This window comes from Gasterosteus aculeatus, chromosome 7, assembly GCF_964276395.1.
Source record: "Gasterosteus aculeatus chromosome 7, fGasAcu3.hap1.1, whole genome shotgun sequence".
In the NCBI taxonomy this organism is placed as follows: Eukaryota; Metazoa; Chordata; class Actinopteri; order Perciformes; family Gasterosteidae; genus Gasterosteus; species Gasterosteus aculeatus.
In genome coordinates this window covers 17825792-17840216 of record NC_135694.1, presented here as the reverse complement: position 1 = coordinate 17840216, position 14425 = coordinate 17825792, and the positions used below count along the sequence as shown (strand labels likewise).

Genomic DNA, 14425 nt, shown 5'->3' with positions numbered 1-14425 from the left:
TCGCGCAGGCGCAGTGACGTTCTTGTTTACGGAAGCCGCGGCGCCTGCTGGATGTGTTTTTACAAACAGAAGGGGTGTTTTGTTATGTGAATGGAGGACACGCCGAAGCGGTTTAATGAATAGCGCGTTCGGCTATGTTTCCGTCGCCTTTTTAGCACTTGCAGCGTTGCTGATCCCACGCGAGTGGTCACTTACATTTGGGAATGGTTCAGACAGGTGGGGCCCTTTGCGGCTCCTGAGCAGGAGTGAATTAGCGTTGTACGACGGGGAGGAAGGTAGCAAGGGCCTTTACCTTGCTATACTGGGGCAAGTCTTTGACGTGCACAAGGGTCACAAGCACTACGGACCTGGAGGTGCTTATCACTTTATGACAGGTGATCACCTCTTATCCTGCGTTACTTAGATTGTGCTGATTGTATCTGCCTGAGCTCACAGCCACTTATGTCTTTTCATGTTAAAAGTGCAGGACACTGTCCGATGCACCGCTATAGGCTAGTATATGTGTGTGTGTGTGTGTCTCCGTTTTCAGGCAAAGATGCATCTGTGGCCTTCGTCACTGGGGACTTCAAGGAAAGTGGTCTGACAGATGATGTGTCTAGTCTGTCCCCCCTGCAGGTGATGGCCCTTTATGACTGGCTGGCCTTCTACCAGAGGGACTACACACGTGTAGGTATGTGATGTGTCAGCAAATGGACAAATCCTGGCGAGCGACTGCGTGCGTGTGGTATTTTGCAACTACAATAGCTTACGATTGATATTTAACGTTTGAGCAACTGATGATTTTAGTGGATTACTTTATTTCTTCTGATCAAAAAGATCTCCACCATCTACTGCAAATCCCAACGCAACATCAGTGACCGATTGTTGCTTTTTCAGGTCTGTTAATAGGCAGGTTCTATTGTGAGGCCGGTCAGCCCACCGAGGCCCTGTTGCTGGCTGAAGCGTCACTAGCAGAGGGCCGGCGGATCAAGATCCAGTCTGAGGACGAGAGGGCGCGCTTCCCAACCTGCAACTCAGAGTGGAGCGCAGCCAGAGGAGGAAGAATCTGGTGCTCCACTAAGAGGTTTGGAAATAGTTTATGGTCTAATCATTTATCAACCCAGGGGGCAGTAATGACTTTTATTTTGAATCCTCCAGCGGTGGAGTGGAGAGAGGCTGGACAGGTGTCCCACGGAGGCTCTTCTCTCCAGGCTCCAGTGGTGTTCGTTGTGTCTGCGTTGAAGACACACTTGCAGCCCAGGAAGACCCAAACCTGAAGAGATATGACGGCTGCCCCCCACATGCTGAGTCATGCTCCATCGAGGAGTTCTAGGCCTTTGCTCAATATGCGGACTTGTTTTCCCGTTGTGAAACGTAATCAGTCGCAGCCTAAGACCCGATCCCAAGCTCTCCCCCCTGAACCCTGAAAGCTCAGGGACTTATCTGACATCCCCTGGTAAGTGGTTGAGTGTGTGAGTCTATGAAGGCTTTAAATTGTGTAAATATGAATGGAGCAGCACTTTACTGCCACATGTCACGTCACCCAGATGTAAAAAAAAAAGTGAGGGTATTTATTTAATACGTTTTACTCTGATTTGAACATCCATCTTCAATCCTTGATGTTTTAAATAAATTTCATTATGGCAGTCTGAACACACGTTTGCCATCCTCTTTGTCTATGTTCTCCATGCGTATAGCAGTATGCACACACACACATGTTGGACCCCCTTTTGTCTTCAGAACTGCCTTAATTCTTCGTGGTTACTTTCAACAAGTTGTTGGAAACATTCCTCAGAGATTTTGGTCCGTGTTGACATGACACCATTACGCAGTTGCTGCAGATTTGTCAGCTGCACATCTATGATGAGAATTTGCCGTTCCAGCACATCCCAGAGGCGCTCTGAGATTGTGCAGTACAGTGAACTCATGGTCATGTTCAAGAAACCAGTTTGAGATGATATGAGCTTTGTGACATGGTGCATCATCCTGCTGGAAGTAGCCATCAGAAGATGGTACACTGTGGCCACAAAGGGTCAGTGACAGTACTCTGGAAGGCTGTGGCATTTAAAACATGCTCAATTGGTACTAAGGGGCCCAAAGTGTGGCAAGAAAATATCCCCTACAACCTCATACCAGCAGCAGCCTGAACCGTTGATACGAGGCAGAATGGTTCATGGTTTCTTGTTGTTTACGCCAAATTCTGAACCTACCATCTGAATTTTGCAGCTGAAATCAACACTCTTTGCACAGCCTCACCAAAATTGGACAAAGTCATCAGGTCAGCTGCTGTTCCAATTGCAGAAATGAACGCAAGTCTGTTCCTATTGTTCTAGGTAATGAGTAAAGGCTCTAGTTTTAGGGCAAACCCAGAAGATTGTCCTATTCGCAGCCTTCTTTAACAGCAGCAGCATGATAAACTTTTTAAACTTATCACAATAAAGGGAAGAAGAGTCCATGCATTGATTTTGATGACCTTTATGTATGTAAAGTTGTTCTCCCTTTCTCTAAAAGGATATACCAGGAAGAGACAGGCTAAATATCTGAGCATACAGATACAATATAATGTGCATAAAAGATTAAACAATGTGCATAAAAGATCAACAGAGGCGAGATTTAGGTTTGTCACAATGACAAGCACAAACTGCATTTAAGTACAAAACAGTTGTAGTGGTCAAAAATATCACACATTTATCTGTACAATTCAACAATACTTAAAGAAGCCCCACTACTTGGCAACCCCCCCCCTCCCCACCAATGATCAGAAATGTCATGTGATCTTGATAAAGTGCACCCGTTAGGCTTAGAAATCAAGAAATGTTAAATGTGATGGTCAAGACAACTTGACTTGAGGCAACGTTGTGGGCCAACAATTCCGACATCCTACGAGGACCTCGTGGCAGATAAAAATATGGAATGTAATCATTTGGTGACTGATTTTGGAAAAGTTTATGAATATTTCAAAGGCTACAAAATAAATGACACAAGTAGACATAGGAGGCATTTTAGTAACTCAGGATTGTTAAGGATTTAGTGCTCTGGACCACATTTGAAGTCCTCTTGTGATGAAACTTGCTACCTCCAATCACTTGCCATGCTAAATATGAACCATTTCATTGATTTTGGCTGATGACTTGCCATCTACCAGTTGTGAAAAAAAAAGAAAAAAGAACAATGTCTTCCTTGTCATATTGTGCCATCTGTCAGTGCACTTAAGACAATATCAATCTCATTTGAAAATTTAAATAATGAGCTGTAAAGCGTTTCCCTTATTGTCAACCCTTGATTAGTGAAACATGGAAGATTACAGAGAACATGTTGATAGTTCATGTCTTTGAGATTTACTGCTCTGGGGGTATTTTTCATTTTATTCTGCTCTTGGTTAACAGCATGTTTAACTCTCGTGTTAATGTAGATTTTTTTTTTTAGAGCATTGGATCTTTGTCTTAGGGCAGGTCACATAGCATAAAAGGCTGCAGATGGTAAAATATCCCAAAGGAGAACAAAAAGATATATATATATATATATATATCCCGTCAAACGGTTGCTCAATTTAAACGTTCACCATGGTTGACATGATAAGAGCTGATCATTACAAATATCATTGGGCTTGGGACACTGATTTCATGTGACTCCATCGATCATCAGCTGCTTATAACCGCTTGACTTTTATATACTTTGATCAAAACAGAAATGAGACAATGCTTCACTTTCACTATGAAAAGAACCTTTTAAGAGCATTTAAAGTTTTTCATAAACTGGAATAGTATAAAGGCAATAGTCCATAACTGTCCGGGAGACTGTATATGGTCCGTACGTCCTGCTACTGATGTCCCTTGGCCGGGTGGGCCGGAAAAACTGTGCCAAGTAGAGCCCGGCATGGCCAGTGTCGGAGGGTGAAGGGTATCCAGGGCACTGCATTACGACACCCCACCCAGAGTTAGTACATCAAAGCAGATGTCACACACCCTCACCGGCTTGTTCAAGTCAAACTTGATGATGGGTATCTCTTTTATAGAGCATTTGTGGCACAACAGGCGCCCACAGTGACGGCTGGAGTAAAGGAAGACACACAGGATCGATTATACATTTGAACACAGATTGAAAATAGACTTGAACTATTTCTAGTATTATTTACTGGCATCTATTAAACCACGGTACTAACCAGTGATGTTTCCGTGTTGTAACACCAAACTTGGCAAGACATTCATAGCAGTTGGACCCATCACACCAAGGAGGCTCTTTGGACAGCATATCTACACAAATGACAGTCAAATACGTTGTAACATTCAATATATGGTGAAAGCCTGATAGGTGGAGGAATGTGAACTCTCACCTAGAAGGCGGAAGAGCAACTGTTTGGTTGCAACCTGGTAGTTGAAAATGTTGATGCCCTGGTTGTTATTGATGCCTAGTCGAGCCCCGGCCCTCACGATGGCACGGCACAGGTTTGCATTTCCTTTCATGTAGGCCAGGAGAAGAACTGAAACAAAAATGTAAGTCTCAGTAAGTCACTCTACCACAAGTTGTTAAAAAATGTTTTGTTGGAAGCAACCGCGGTACCTGTGTTCCCTTCATTATCGCATTTGTCCAGAGGGTATTCAGGCATACACTCCAAGAACAGCTCAAAAATGGCAGCGGCGTTCTCTTTCCCATAATGACCAAGTACGTGCATTGGCGATTGACCCCTAAAAAGACATGGGGCAAAAAAAAAAGAGACTGGTTGGCTTTATAGGCTGCAGAAGATTAATCTGTTACGTTTAGAACGCTTAAACGCTCTACATTGTTATATATTGTAGATTCACGATTCAGGTGTTGCAAGGGCAAACACCAGGACTCTTAATCATTTGAATCTGTGTAGTGAAGAGTTAAAATGTGGTGAAAAAGACTCAACAGAACATCATGTGACCTGTGACCGAATTACAATGGGAAGAAGAGCAGCACACCATAATGCTTCGCACATGATGCACCAGATTAAAATCCATTATTTAATTTGCACCTATCTTCTGGTGAGCTAATGAAAGTATATGCTACAATTTTTTTAATTCATCTAACATGGAGAGTAACTCGGAAATAAAATTGACCTTTAAAAAGGACACTTCAAACACAAAGCACAACCTTGTACTAATTGCTTGAACGGCTGATTTAGTTTGGGTGCAGCCTTTATCTTACTGCTGCAATGACCTAAATTGAATGTCATTGATCGCAAGGAACCATCTGACCCTGAAAGGAACTGAGTGTACCTGAGATTAAAGGCCTCTGCATCGATGTTGGACTCTGTGAGAAGGTTTCTGACATTGTTAAGGCGACCCTGCATCACAGCCAGATGCAAAGCTGAAGTGACAAAAAGAAGGACAATAAGGAATAGTCAGCCACACAACAGAGACTAGAGGAACACCTGCTGGAAGTTCATTCAGCTGAAAGGAACGGGCCATAGTGATAAAGAATGTAATGTACCGTTATTGCCATTCTCATCCTCAGCAGCAAAGTCGACTCCGTTCTCCAGCAACACAGAACAAATAGTGGCAATGTCCTGCTGGGCGGCCAAGTGTAGTGCTGTCTGTCTGTGCTTGGTCAGCTCATTTACCTTGGCCCCGGCAAGCAGCTGGGAGGAAGCAGAAAAATAAATAAATTCTATCGACATCACTCTTTTCATAATACTTGTGTTGGCCAGAACGGTAAATGTAGAGGCTGGAAACATTCCAAGGCTCCTACCAGGTTGCGGACAATGATCTCTGAGCCAGCCTGGACAGCCAGGTGGAGAGGAGTGAGTTTGGCTGCATCCTGAACCCTGGAGTTGACATTAGCCTGTACACTGATAAGGAACAGGACACTTTCGATGTCGGCATTTTGCACAGCCACATGGAGAAAATTACGTCCTTTGTTGTCCACCTAGACAAACAATAGTTTGTGATTAACACGTTGCAAAATCTTCATAGGAATCCAGTGGGGCAAACGGGTGCATTTGTGTGAACGCCACCTGCTCAGCAGCACCAGGCTCCCTCTTGAGGATGGCCTCCGCTGCCTTATTGTTCTTATGCGTCATTGCACAGGCAAAGGGGGTCATTCCTTGACGGTCGCGTAGGTTGAGACGAATGTCTGGATGGGAGATGAGGAGCTGAATAATGTTGTTGTGCTGGTTGCTAATGGCAACGTGGATGGGAGCCCTGCCCTCTGCCTCCTGACAAAAAAGGACAGACACCGCATTAAACACTTCTAAGAGCAGCACAGTATTTTTATAGACTTGCAATCTACTAACAAGTGAAGTTTGACAGGACTGACCTGTGCATTAACATTCGCTCCAAACTCTAGAAGGCACTGCACCACGTCCTCTAGTCCCCAGCTGCTTGCAAGGTGGAGGGGCGTTTGTCCATCTCGGGCCTCTTCATCTCCTTCCCCATTCGGGCCTGGCTTTCTGGTGCTGTTCACGTCACAACCACTATATACAAACAAACAAACACCACGATTCACACAGCTAGCTACATCCATCTCAAAAACAGCAAGTTTAACAACTGATGTTTTCTGGGAATTATGATGCATGTCAATAGGTTCACCGTTTAGGCAATTATGTGCATTCACAATTAGGAGTCCCAAATTACAAATGGTACAGAAATTGGCAGACCTGCGGATGAGGAAGCATGCAGTGACCTCGTTGTTCTCATCAACAGCTCGGTGCAAAAGCGTCTGCAGGCAGCCAGAGGGACCCGTGCTCCACGCCGTTGCATCACAGCCATGGCGGACCTAGGTGAAAACAAACAAGACCAAAACATTTCTAATGCAACATTACATAATAACATGCAAAGTGTTATTTCCCTCCCAGAAATCTCATAACCATGAGCAGCCCGAGTGTTAGCAGTGGGACTACAGTCAGAGGTCTATGTTCACTGGTCTTGTTTACTTCAGGTGTCTCGGAGGCTGATATTTATATGAAAGATGCTGCATTGTTACATAGACTAATTGTTCGATTAAAAAAAATATTTACACACATGGACACATGGTGAATCTAGGCACATCCAAACCAAAGAGTAAACCAAAAAGCCCAAAAGGAGCATCTATGCCATGGGCTTTTTTACGTTTCATTTAATTTATTTTTCAGTTTTAATTTTTATCTCGTATAAACGATAAATAATGGTCAGAATAACAACAAGGAGGGTTCCAACATGTTCAAATTGGTTGCATATGCATTCGTCTCACCAGCGTGGATGCAATATCTTCCAGGCCGTTCTCAAGAGCGAGCCACAACGGAGGGTCTCCTTTGTCGTCCACCACAGACATATCTGCTCCTCTTGTGCAAATGGCATCCACCACCAGTGGCAGCTGGTTACTGATGGCCAACTGTAGCGCCGTTTGTCCCTCCTGGGTCCTGGTAGTGGAGATAACAAATGTATATAAAAGACAGAAGAGAAAGAATGAATATAGAGAAAGAATAACTCTTAATTCGTAATTGGATAGAGAGATATTGCTTTAAAAACAGCGTGTTAGTAATCCTCGCTTACTAACGGACAGATTTAATTTAATTCAAAAGCAACCCAGGCTGACTAAGGCATGGTGATTTTTTTTTTTTAAATCCATAAATGCTTGACAATAAGGATATAAGGCGTTACCGAACACTGATGTCAGCCTGATGCTCCAGAAGGAAGAGGGCACTCTTGCTGTCCTGTCTTTGGATAGCCATGTGAAGCAGGGTCCGTCCATTGGACATGGTGTCATTTATAGAAGCCCCTGAGCCCAGCAGCTGAGCCGCTATGTTGTGCATACCTGACAGGGACGGATTAGACATAAAATAAACCACACACATAAATCACCATGCAGGCTCGTTGAAAGGATAAGCGTGCTGGATTACATCCGCCCCGTCGGGGTGAAGTGCTTGTACCTGTCCAGAGGGCCAAGCCCAGCACGGTCTGGTCCATGGAGTCTTTGAGACTAAAGTCTGGAATGATCTGGAAGTTGTTGGTGGCATGAAGTGCATTAGCTGCAATAGAACCATTGAGGGAAACATAAGTGGGGCATTTTCAGACGTTGAGGAACATTCGGGACAACAAACAGGTTGCGCTGTGAGGTAAATCTCCGCACATTAAAATGTGCACATGCCAACCTTTTTGTTCAAGGATGACAGAGACCACGTCTGGGTGGTTGTGAGCAATGGCCATGTGGAGCGGGGTCTGCGTAGCCACACCAACGGTGTCGTCAGGCAGAGGCTTCTGGGTCTGCAGGTTGGGGTTGGCCCCTTGCTGGAGCAGCTCCGCCGTCAGGTTCGCTAGGCCACTGCGGCAAGCCGTATGGAGCGGGCTCTCACCCTAATAAAAGGCAAACCGTATCGATTTAAGATGAATTATATATGATGCATGTTGAACTACAAGCACATTGGGTCAGATTCCCCAAACCTACGGAATGGTTTGTCTGTAATGTGACCTAATGTACGTACCAATTTGTTGACATGGTTGACCTTTGCTCCATGAGTGGCAAGGAAAAGCGCAGCCGCCTCATTGCCTGCCCGAGCCGCTCTCTGCATGAGGCAGTTTTCTTCGGGGCACAAAACAAAGAGAGAAATGGAATTTAATTTTTTTTAATCTTTTTAAAAATACATTAAAAGCTTCCAAAAAAATTCTGTGAAGGGAAGTTACAGAAGAGCACCTGTGGTAGTGTCAGGGGCATCAGGATTGCTTCCTCTCTGGATAAGCTGGGCCGCAAAGCTATTCTCGTCAAACGAGGTGCCATTAACTACCGAGGCATCATCTTCAAACGGGTTCACTGAGGGGTCGGCGGCCACGGTGATGTACTGCAGGGCCAGCCACAGAGCGGTGCTTCCCTCGTGGTCCTTGAGTTCCAGGTCAAGCCTTAAAGAGAGTTTACAGATTACACCCGGTTACACCCAGGGCGACCCTTAGGAGGTAAATGATGACCAGAGTCATATGATCTTTAATGTTACTGCCCTCCCACGTGGCTGTATTCATGAGATTTGGCCCGATTAGAATCTGCTTTGTTGTGATTACTGGTGCATTGTTTAATTTAATTTTACATTCATTATTCGTTCATCTTCGTATTCGTTAGCCTGGCATGGAAAGACAAGACAAGGCGTTTTCTTAGAGGCAAAAAGGAATAGTCAGCTAGCTAGGGTGAGCTAGAGTGATCAAAAGCAGACCATGCTGCCTGTCTACTCCCCATGGCAGATAAAAACACAGCAATTACAATTGGAGAAAGGATGTAACTCACTGTTTGCACTGCAGTAGCTGGTTGAACACTGGCTCATTTCCTGAGGACACGGCTTCGTGCAGCGGAGTTCTGGAATGGACAGAAAACAGAGCTGAAGCACCACCCCACTCTGCATTGTAGTCGGCCACCTTTGCGTCTCCGACCTACCTGCCCTTGCTGTTCTGCATGTTTGGGTTGGCTCCCGTCTTGAGCAGGGCCTCCGCGATTCGCGCCATGCCAGTCATCACCTCCACCGTGTGCTTCTTGGGGCTGAACGAACAGACCAGGTGAAGTGGGGTTTCCACCGCGCCCACGGTGGCGGCATTCACCTGAGCCGAGTGGCGAATCAGAAATATAGACGCAAATTCATCCCCTGGAAGAGGGGGGAAAAAGGATGAACGGTCACAAAGGAGGTAGGTCTGTTTTCATGTATCAACTTCAAAATATAACTGTGACAAAGTCTGTACAAGAAAAAGCCTTGAAATGATTCACGTTTTTTTGAATAACAGTTGATTCATTTTCAAGTGAACACCTTGGCACCAAAACCAAAATATTATCTTGGACACCACTTCGGCAAGACAGGGCAGTGGGATGCCAAATAGTGTTGTAATCGTAATAACAAGCACATACCTCTTTGGATGGCCTTGTGCAGGAGGCTCCAGCCACTCTGGTCCACCATGTCCACATCTGCTTTGTTGTTAACCAGAGTTGTGGCAATACTTTCCAATTTACGAGCGAGCGCCAGGTCGAGTGCCAGGTCGCCGTTGTTGTCCAGTTCGTTCAGCTTGCCAGGTAGCTGAAAACAACACCAAAAACAAATCCTAAAACCTGTTCATGGTGTGATGGGAAACCTGTATTCAGACCTGTTGGTTACATTGAAACAAATCGCAAAAAACGTGAAGGCCGTGAGGTGGCTCACCTGCGAGTCCATCTCGATGAGATAGAGAAAGACCACGTCTTCTCTCTCCACCATGATGGCTTTGTGGAGAGGATACTCTGTTTTAGACTTGATCATCTTGAACAGCAGTTGGGCGCTCATGGTGCTAAAATCCTCTTTCCTAAGGTCGTCCTGATAGAACACGTGCAATGAAACGCAAGAAAGTGTCAAACATCAGAATTGGCTTTTACCGATTGTAAAATGTATTCTTAAAATCTAAGCCCGAAAAGTGTCTCCTTGCTTGGTGTGAATTTCGAGACTGAGGCAATAGACTGGTGACAGCAAACGGCCATTTTCTAAGCCAAAGTTGTATAGATAACCTTGACAACTGCCGAGCTGTGGCCTCTGGATTTATTGTATAGTAAAGGCCAGATGGCCCACCCATGTGAGGCATCATAACAATGATCAGCCAAAAAGGAGTCAACGTGTGAAGACATTAACCCAGAAGAAGTGATTCACAGTACATCTCACACACACACACACACACACACACACACACACACACACACACACACACACACACACACCAAATTGATATGCTTCTGTAACGTGACATGACTGAGAAGAAGAACATCTATCCAGCACATGTATGCCAATGCATGTATCTGCGCTCCAGTCAAGTGAGTCAGTTGTGTGCAAACACTCACCCAGTGACTGGCTATGATCTCCCCACAGTAGTTCATCAGGGTGGTAGCATTTAGCTCCTCAGCTGTCTGGTAGAAGCGGATGCAATTCCTGACGTTCACAGAGGACATCACGCCCTTTTCACACCTGTCTCAGCGCAGAACCAAGGCCATTGGCGTTGACAAATAGGGCGAGAAAACGTTGCAAAATAGAAATACTGCTATGAGAAACAGTTGAGATGTAATGTAGCCAAATGCTAAATTAAAAGTGAGAGAATACATCTTGAGCTGACCTCTCTCTGAGCAGCTGAAGCTGGAAGCGGTTGGCCAGTTTCATCAAGTCAATAAGAAAGGCATCATCTTCTGCGAGTTCCAACTCATCCGTGTATGCCCAGCGCAACATTGCCATGGCAACCTCAGACTTGCAATCTGGAAATCCAACATGTCAGCACGTCAGAAATGAAACAGTGCAATCTGTTGTAAAATCTGCTGGAAGAAATATTACATTTTCATAATCTCTAAAAAACATTGTTTAATAGGCCCACTACAAAAATACTTTGTTAATATGTTCATTTTCACATTTCTCAAGCAGTCATCTGCTCACATTCATATGAATTCAACATGAACTGATTATCTTACTCGGAAATAGGCAAAGAAGCCAAGATCTACTCAGAGTAAAACGGTCCCATACTGGACTTTGGCAGTTTGCATGTCCGACTCCAAAACAAACATTCAGCCATCATCTATTAACCTGCAAATATATTGACATACAGGGTACCCACTACATTTTAGAGAAGCACTAATTAAGGTTCTTATAAATTATAAAATTTGTAAATATATCAGACTGATTGGCCCAGACACCAAACACAGGTGATCAGCTGACTGGTTTTGACCGATGAATCGAGGTCTCTCTTCTCTACTGGAGTTCCATTCGGATTAAAGATACTCATTTAACACAGTGACCACCAGGGTAGCTCACCAGATAGGTCCAGCTCAAAGGTGGAGGCCAGGTTAGCCAGACTCCAGGCATCACTGCGAGCAGCCAACACAAACTTGTGGGCACAGAGGTCCTCACCTGCAACTTTCACTTTCAGATCACTGCAAAAACAATCATTTGCCTCTTAGATACAAAGTCACAAATAATGTCTTCTATAATGCTGAAACTAAATCAACACACTCAACAGCCCCAGAAACTTGAGCTACAGTCACGACGTGTGACAAGTCCATCGACGGCCACGGATGGTTTATATCGCAAAAAAACAAACCCACAGCCCTCCATTCCCACCACGGGCCTTACCTGTACTGTTCCTGCCGATAGAGGTCGGCCACGATGACCAGCAGGCGGCTGATGAAGGTGTCAGCAGCCGTGGCAGCGGCAGGGCTGGAGGAGCCCTGGCTAGAGGCCTGTGCAGCCAGCACGGCACAGCGCTTCTCGGTGTCGGCGAGCTTCTGCTGCATCTTCACATACTCCTGCCGGAGCAGGCCCAGATGCTTCTGCAGCTTGGCCACCTCCTCTGTCACGCGCCAGGAGGACAAAACAAGATGCAGCAAGTAGGTTAGAAAGACGCATTTCTCAACACAGGCTGGAATATTTTAAGGCAAATGTCCAAATGTGTGCATTATTTAACAGCAATGTCTGGTTAAATAGTTGTGTTATAGGATTGACTGTATGGCAGGTAACTGGATTTAAGAAACGTAATGTGATCACATGTTTATTTTCATGGTACTGGTGTATTCGCTGTAGTACTTTCCTGTAATAAAAAGAAAATGAAGACTGTTGGCAGTCCCTGTATAAGACATACAAGATGCTAACACAAGATATTTCTGTTAAAGCACTTTGTACACTTCTATTCCTAACACAGATCTATGCGTCAGCCTCGATTCCACAGTTTCACTGGGGCCCGTTTCCTTCCCCTTAAAACAAGTTAAGTTTACTGGAGGAAAGAATGCTGAGACGGCGCGTTAGTTTGTCTGCCATTGTAAACTGTTAATGGCACAGCTACTGGTCATGAGGAACAGATGGGGGGTGCTTCTGACAAAAACCACCTGATCAGCTCAACACAGGAAGGGCGGTATGGAACCAAGTGACCAGCCATCGGACTAATTATTGCACCACATTTAAATCCACATGCATTTACAAATCAAACTCTCCCTACAGCGAGAGAAATGAGCCTTATCGCTTTAATTTAAGTGAAAAAAGGCAGATAATCCCTGAACAAGTCCTAACAAAAACAGTAGCAACATTAATCCCCAAGAGAACGAAATGTTTGATGACCAGGTTGAGGCCGGTCCCGTTTAGTGAATCCTCCTCAAGGAGAAGACGCTCCCTTATGCCTCAGATGTAACGTTAGTCCACAGTCCTCCTGCCAGGTGGTGCAGATAGCACCTCAGGAGGAGTCACAAGCACCCTGTCCCCTAAACACCACCCACTGCACACAAGCCTAAACAACTGTATTACGTTTTTTTTTTTGCTTAAACAAAACCACCACAGTGACGTTACGTCCCGGTGAAATGTTAGCTACTGAAATTAGACCGTTAAGAGTTTGATCTCTTCCATGAAACTGTAACCCATAATACCAACATCACCTCCAAATTCTCTAACGCTCAATACGCTTAATGCTTCCTTTGCTCAGGGAGCAGACCAGCTGCCAGATTTCTGCTGAAACAAGCGTTCTGCCCGCAGTGCGACCCACCAACATCTTGTCGGGTTCGGCTAACTCGTAGCTATTAAAAAAAAGCAGCTAGCAACGTCAGCGAGAGCTAACGTTAGCTCACTGCGTGACGCGATAAGCAGCGCAACGCTTCGTGCTTTCAACAACAGTCAATGCACCGTTTATTAAACTGGCCGGACACGAGTTGATCCGGGCCGACAGTTCACCAAGCGCACGGGAGCGGCGGGTGAATCAAGCAGTAAGAAGAAAAAAAAACCACCGATCTCATACCTTCCGCCATGTTGCTCCGCGTTAGCTCCGTGGCCTGATGTTTTGTATCGCGATACGCCGAGTGGACAGATAGTAGGCAGCGGTGCTGCGTTCAAGTGCTCATCACATGACCATTACTACTCTGCTTGAGACGGAACGTGAGCGTGTTACGGTGCTGGTTTCACACGCGCAGCTTAGTTTACAAAACGATGCTGCTGCTTTTCTATGCCGCATGATTAATATGTATACTCAAGTGATTTTATCTGACATACTAACAAGATGTCTATGGTGTCAACTCTTGGCTCTTATGTTATCATTGTTTCATCCGAACCGAAGCACGACAGTAAGTTACAGCATGAGCGTTGTAAACTCCAGTACATGGTGCTGTAAATGCATTTTATGCAAAGAATGGAACCAATATAACAGGCGATAGTTAATAGTAAATTTTCCCCAAGAAACATTAGTTTAACGAGGACTGTGATTGTTTTTATCTTATGTTCAAACAGACATGGTGCAAGCTCATGTTCCCCCCCTCGAGCACAAAATATAATTAGAAAATTACTTGAGCGGATAGTGAATAAAAAAACAAAATCTAGGATTCTGTTTGCAAAAAAGGCAGTGATGTTATTTTGGAGATAAAGTCTGAACAAGCGCGACGTACCCACTTACAACGCACAATATTCTGATAATTTAATAATTTGGCTGTAAGGTTTGCCAACAGAAACCCTGGATAGCTTTCAATCCTATCCTAAAATAATGTCAATAAAATTAGATAG

The 14425-nt window shown here is 44.8% G+C and overlaps 2 protein-coding genes across 2 annotated transcripts; one reads left to right on the top strand and one right to left on the bottom strand.

Annotated features, from left to right (window-relative positions):
- Positions 1 to 30: 30 nt before the first annotated feature.
- On the top strand, positions 31 to 1632 carry cyb5d2 (cytochrome b5 domain containing 2). The gene is made up of 4 exons (XM_040183099.2): positions 31 to 374; positions 530 to 670; positions 877 to 1063; positions 1138 to 1632. The coding sequence occupies exons 1-4, from the start codon at positions 116 to 118 to the stop codon at positions 1310 to 1312; spliced, it is 762 nt and encodes a 253-aa protein (XP_040039033.2). The 5' UTR covers positions 31 to 115; the 3' UTR covers positions 1313 to 1632.
- An 806-nt stretch (positions 1633 to 2438) lies between these two features.
- On the bottom strand, positions 2439 to 13868 carry ankfy1 (ankyrin repeat and FYVE domain containing 1). Its single transcript, XM_040183098.2, has 25 exons — positions 13671 to 13868; positions 12026 to 12242; positions 11708 to 11826; positions 11022 to 11157; positions 10753 to 10876; positions 10088 to 10237; positions 9799 to 9964; positions 9337 to 9541; positions 9190 to 9258; positions 8611 to 8813; positions 8402 to 8499; positions 8072 to 8273; positions 7850 to 7948; positions 7581 to 7734; positions 7171 to 7339; positions 6599 to 6717; positions 6259 to 6415; positions 5957 to 6157; positions 5692 to 5868; positions 5434 to 5581; positions 5220 to 5310; positions 4540 to 4664; positions 4313 to 4459; positions 4142 to 4232; positions 2439 to 4029 (listed from the first exon to the last, which is right to left on the bottom strand). The coding sequence occupies exons 1-25, from the start codon at positions 13678 to 13680 to the stop codon at positions 3897 to 3899; spliced, it is 3510 nt and encodes a 1169-aa protein (XP_040039032.2). The 5' UTR covers positions 13681 to 13868; the 3' UTR covers positions 2439 to 3896.
- Positions 13869 to 14425: the final 557 nt, after the last annotated feature.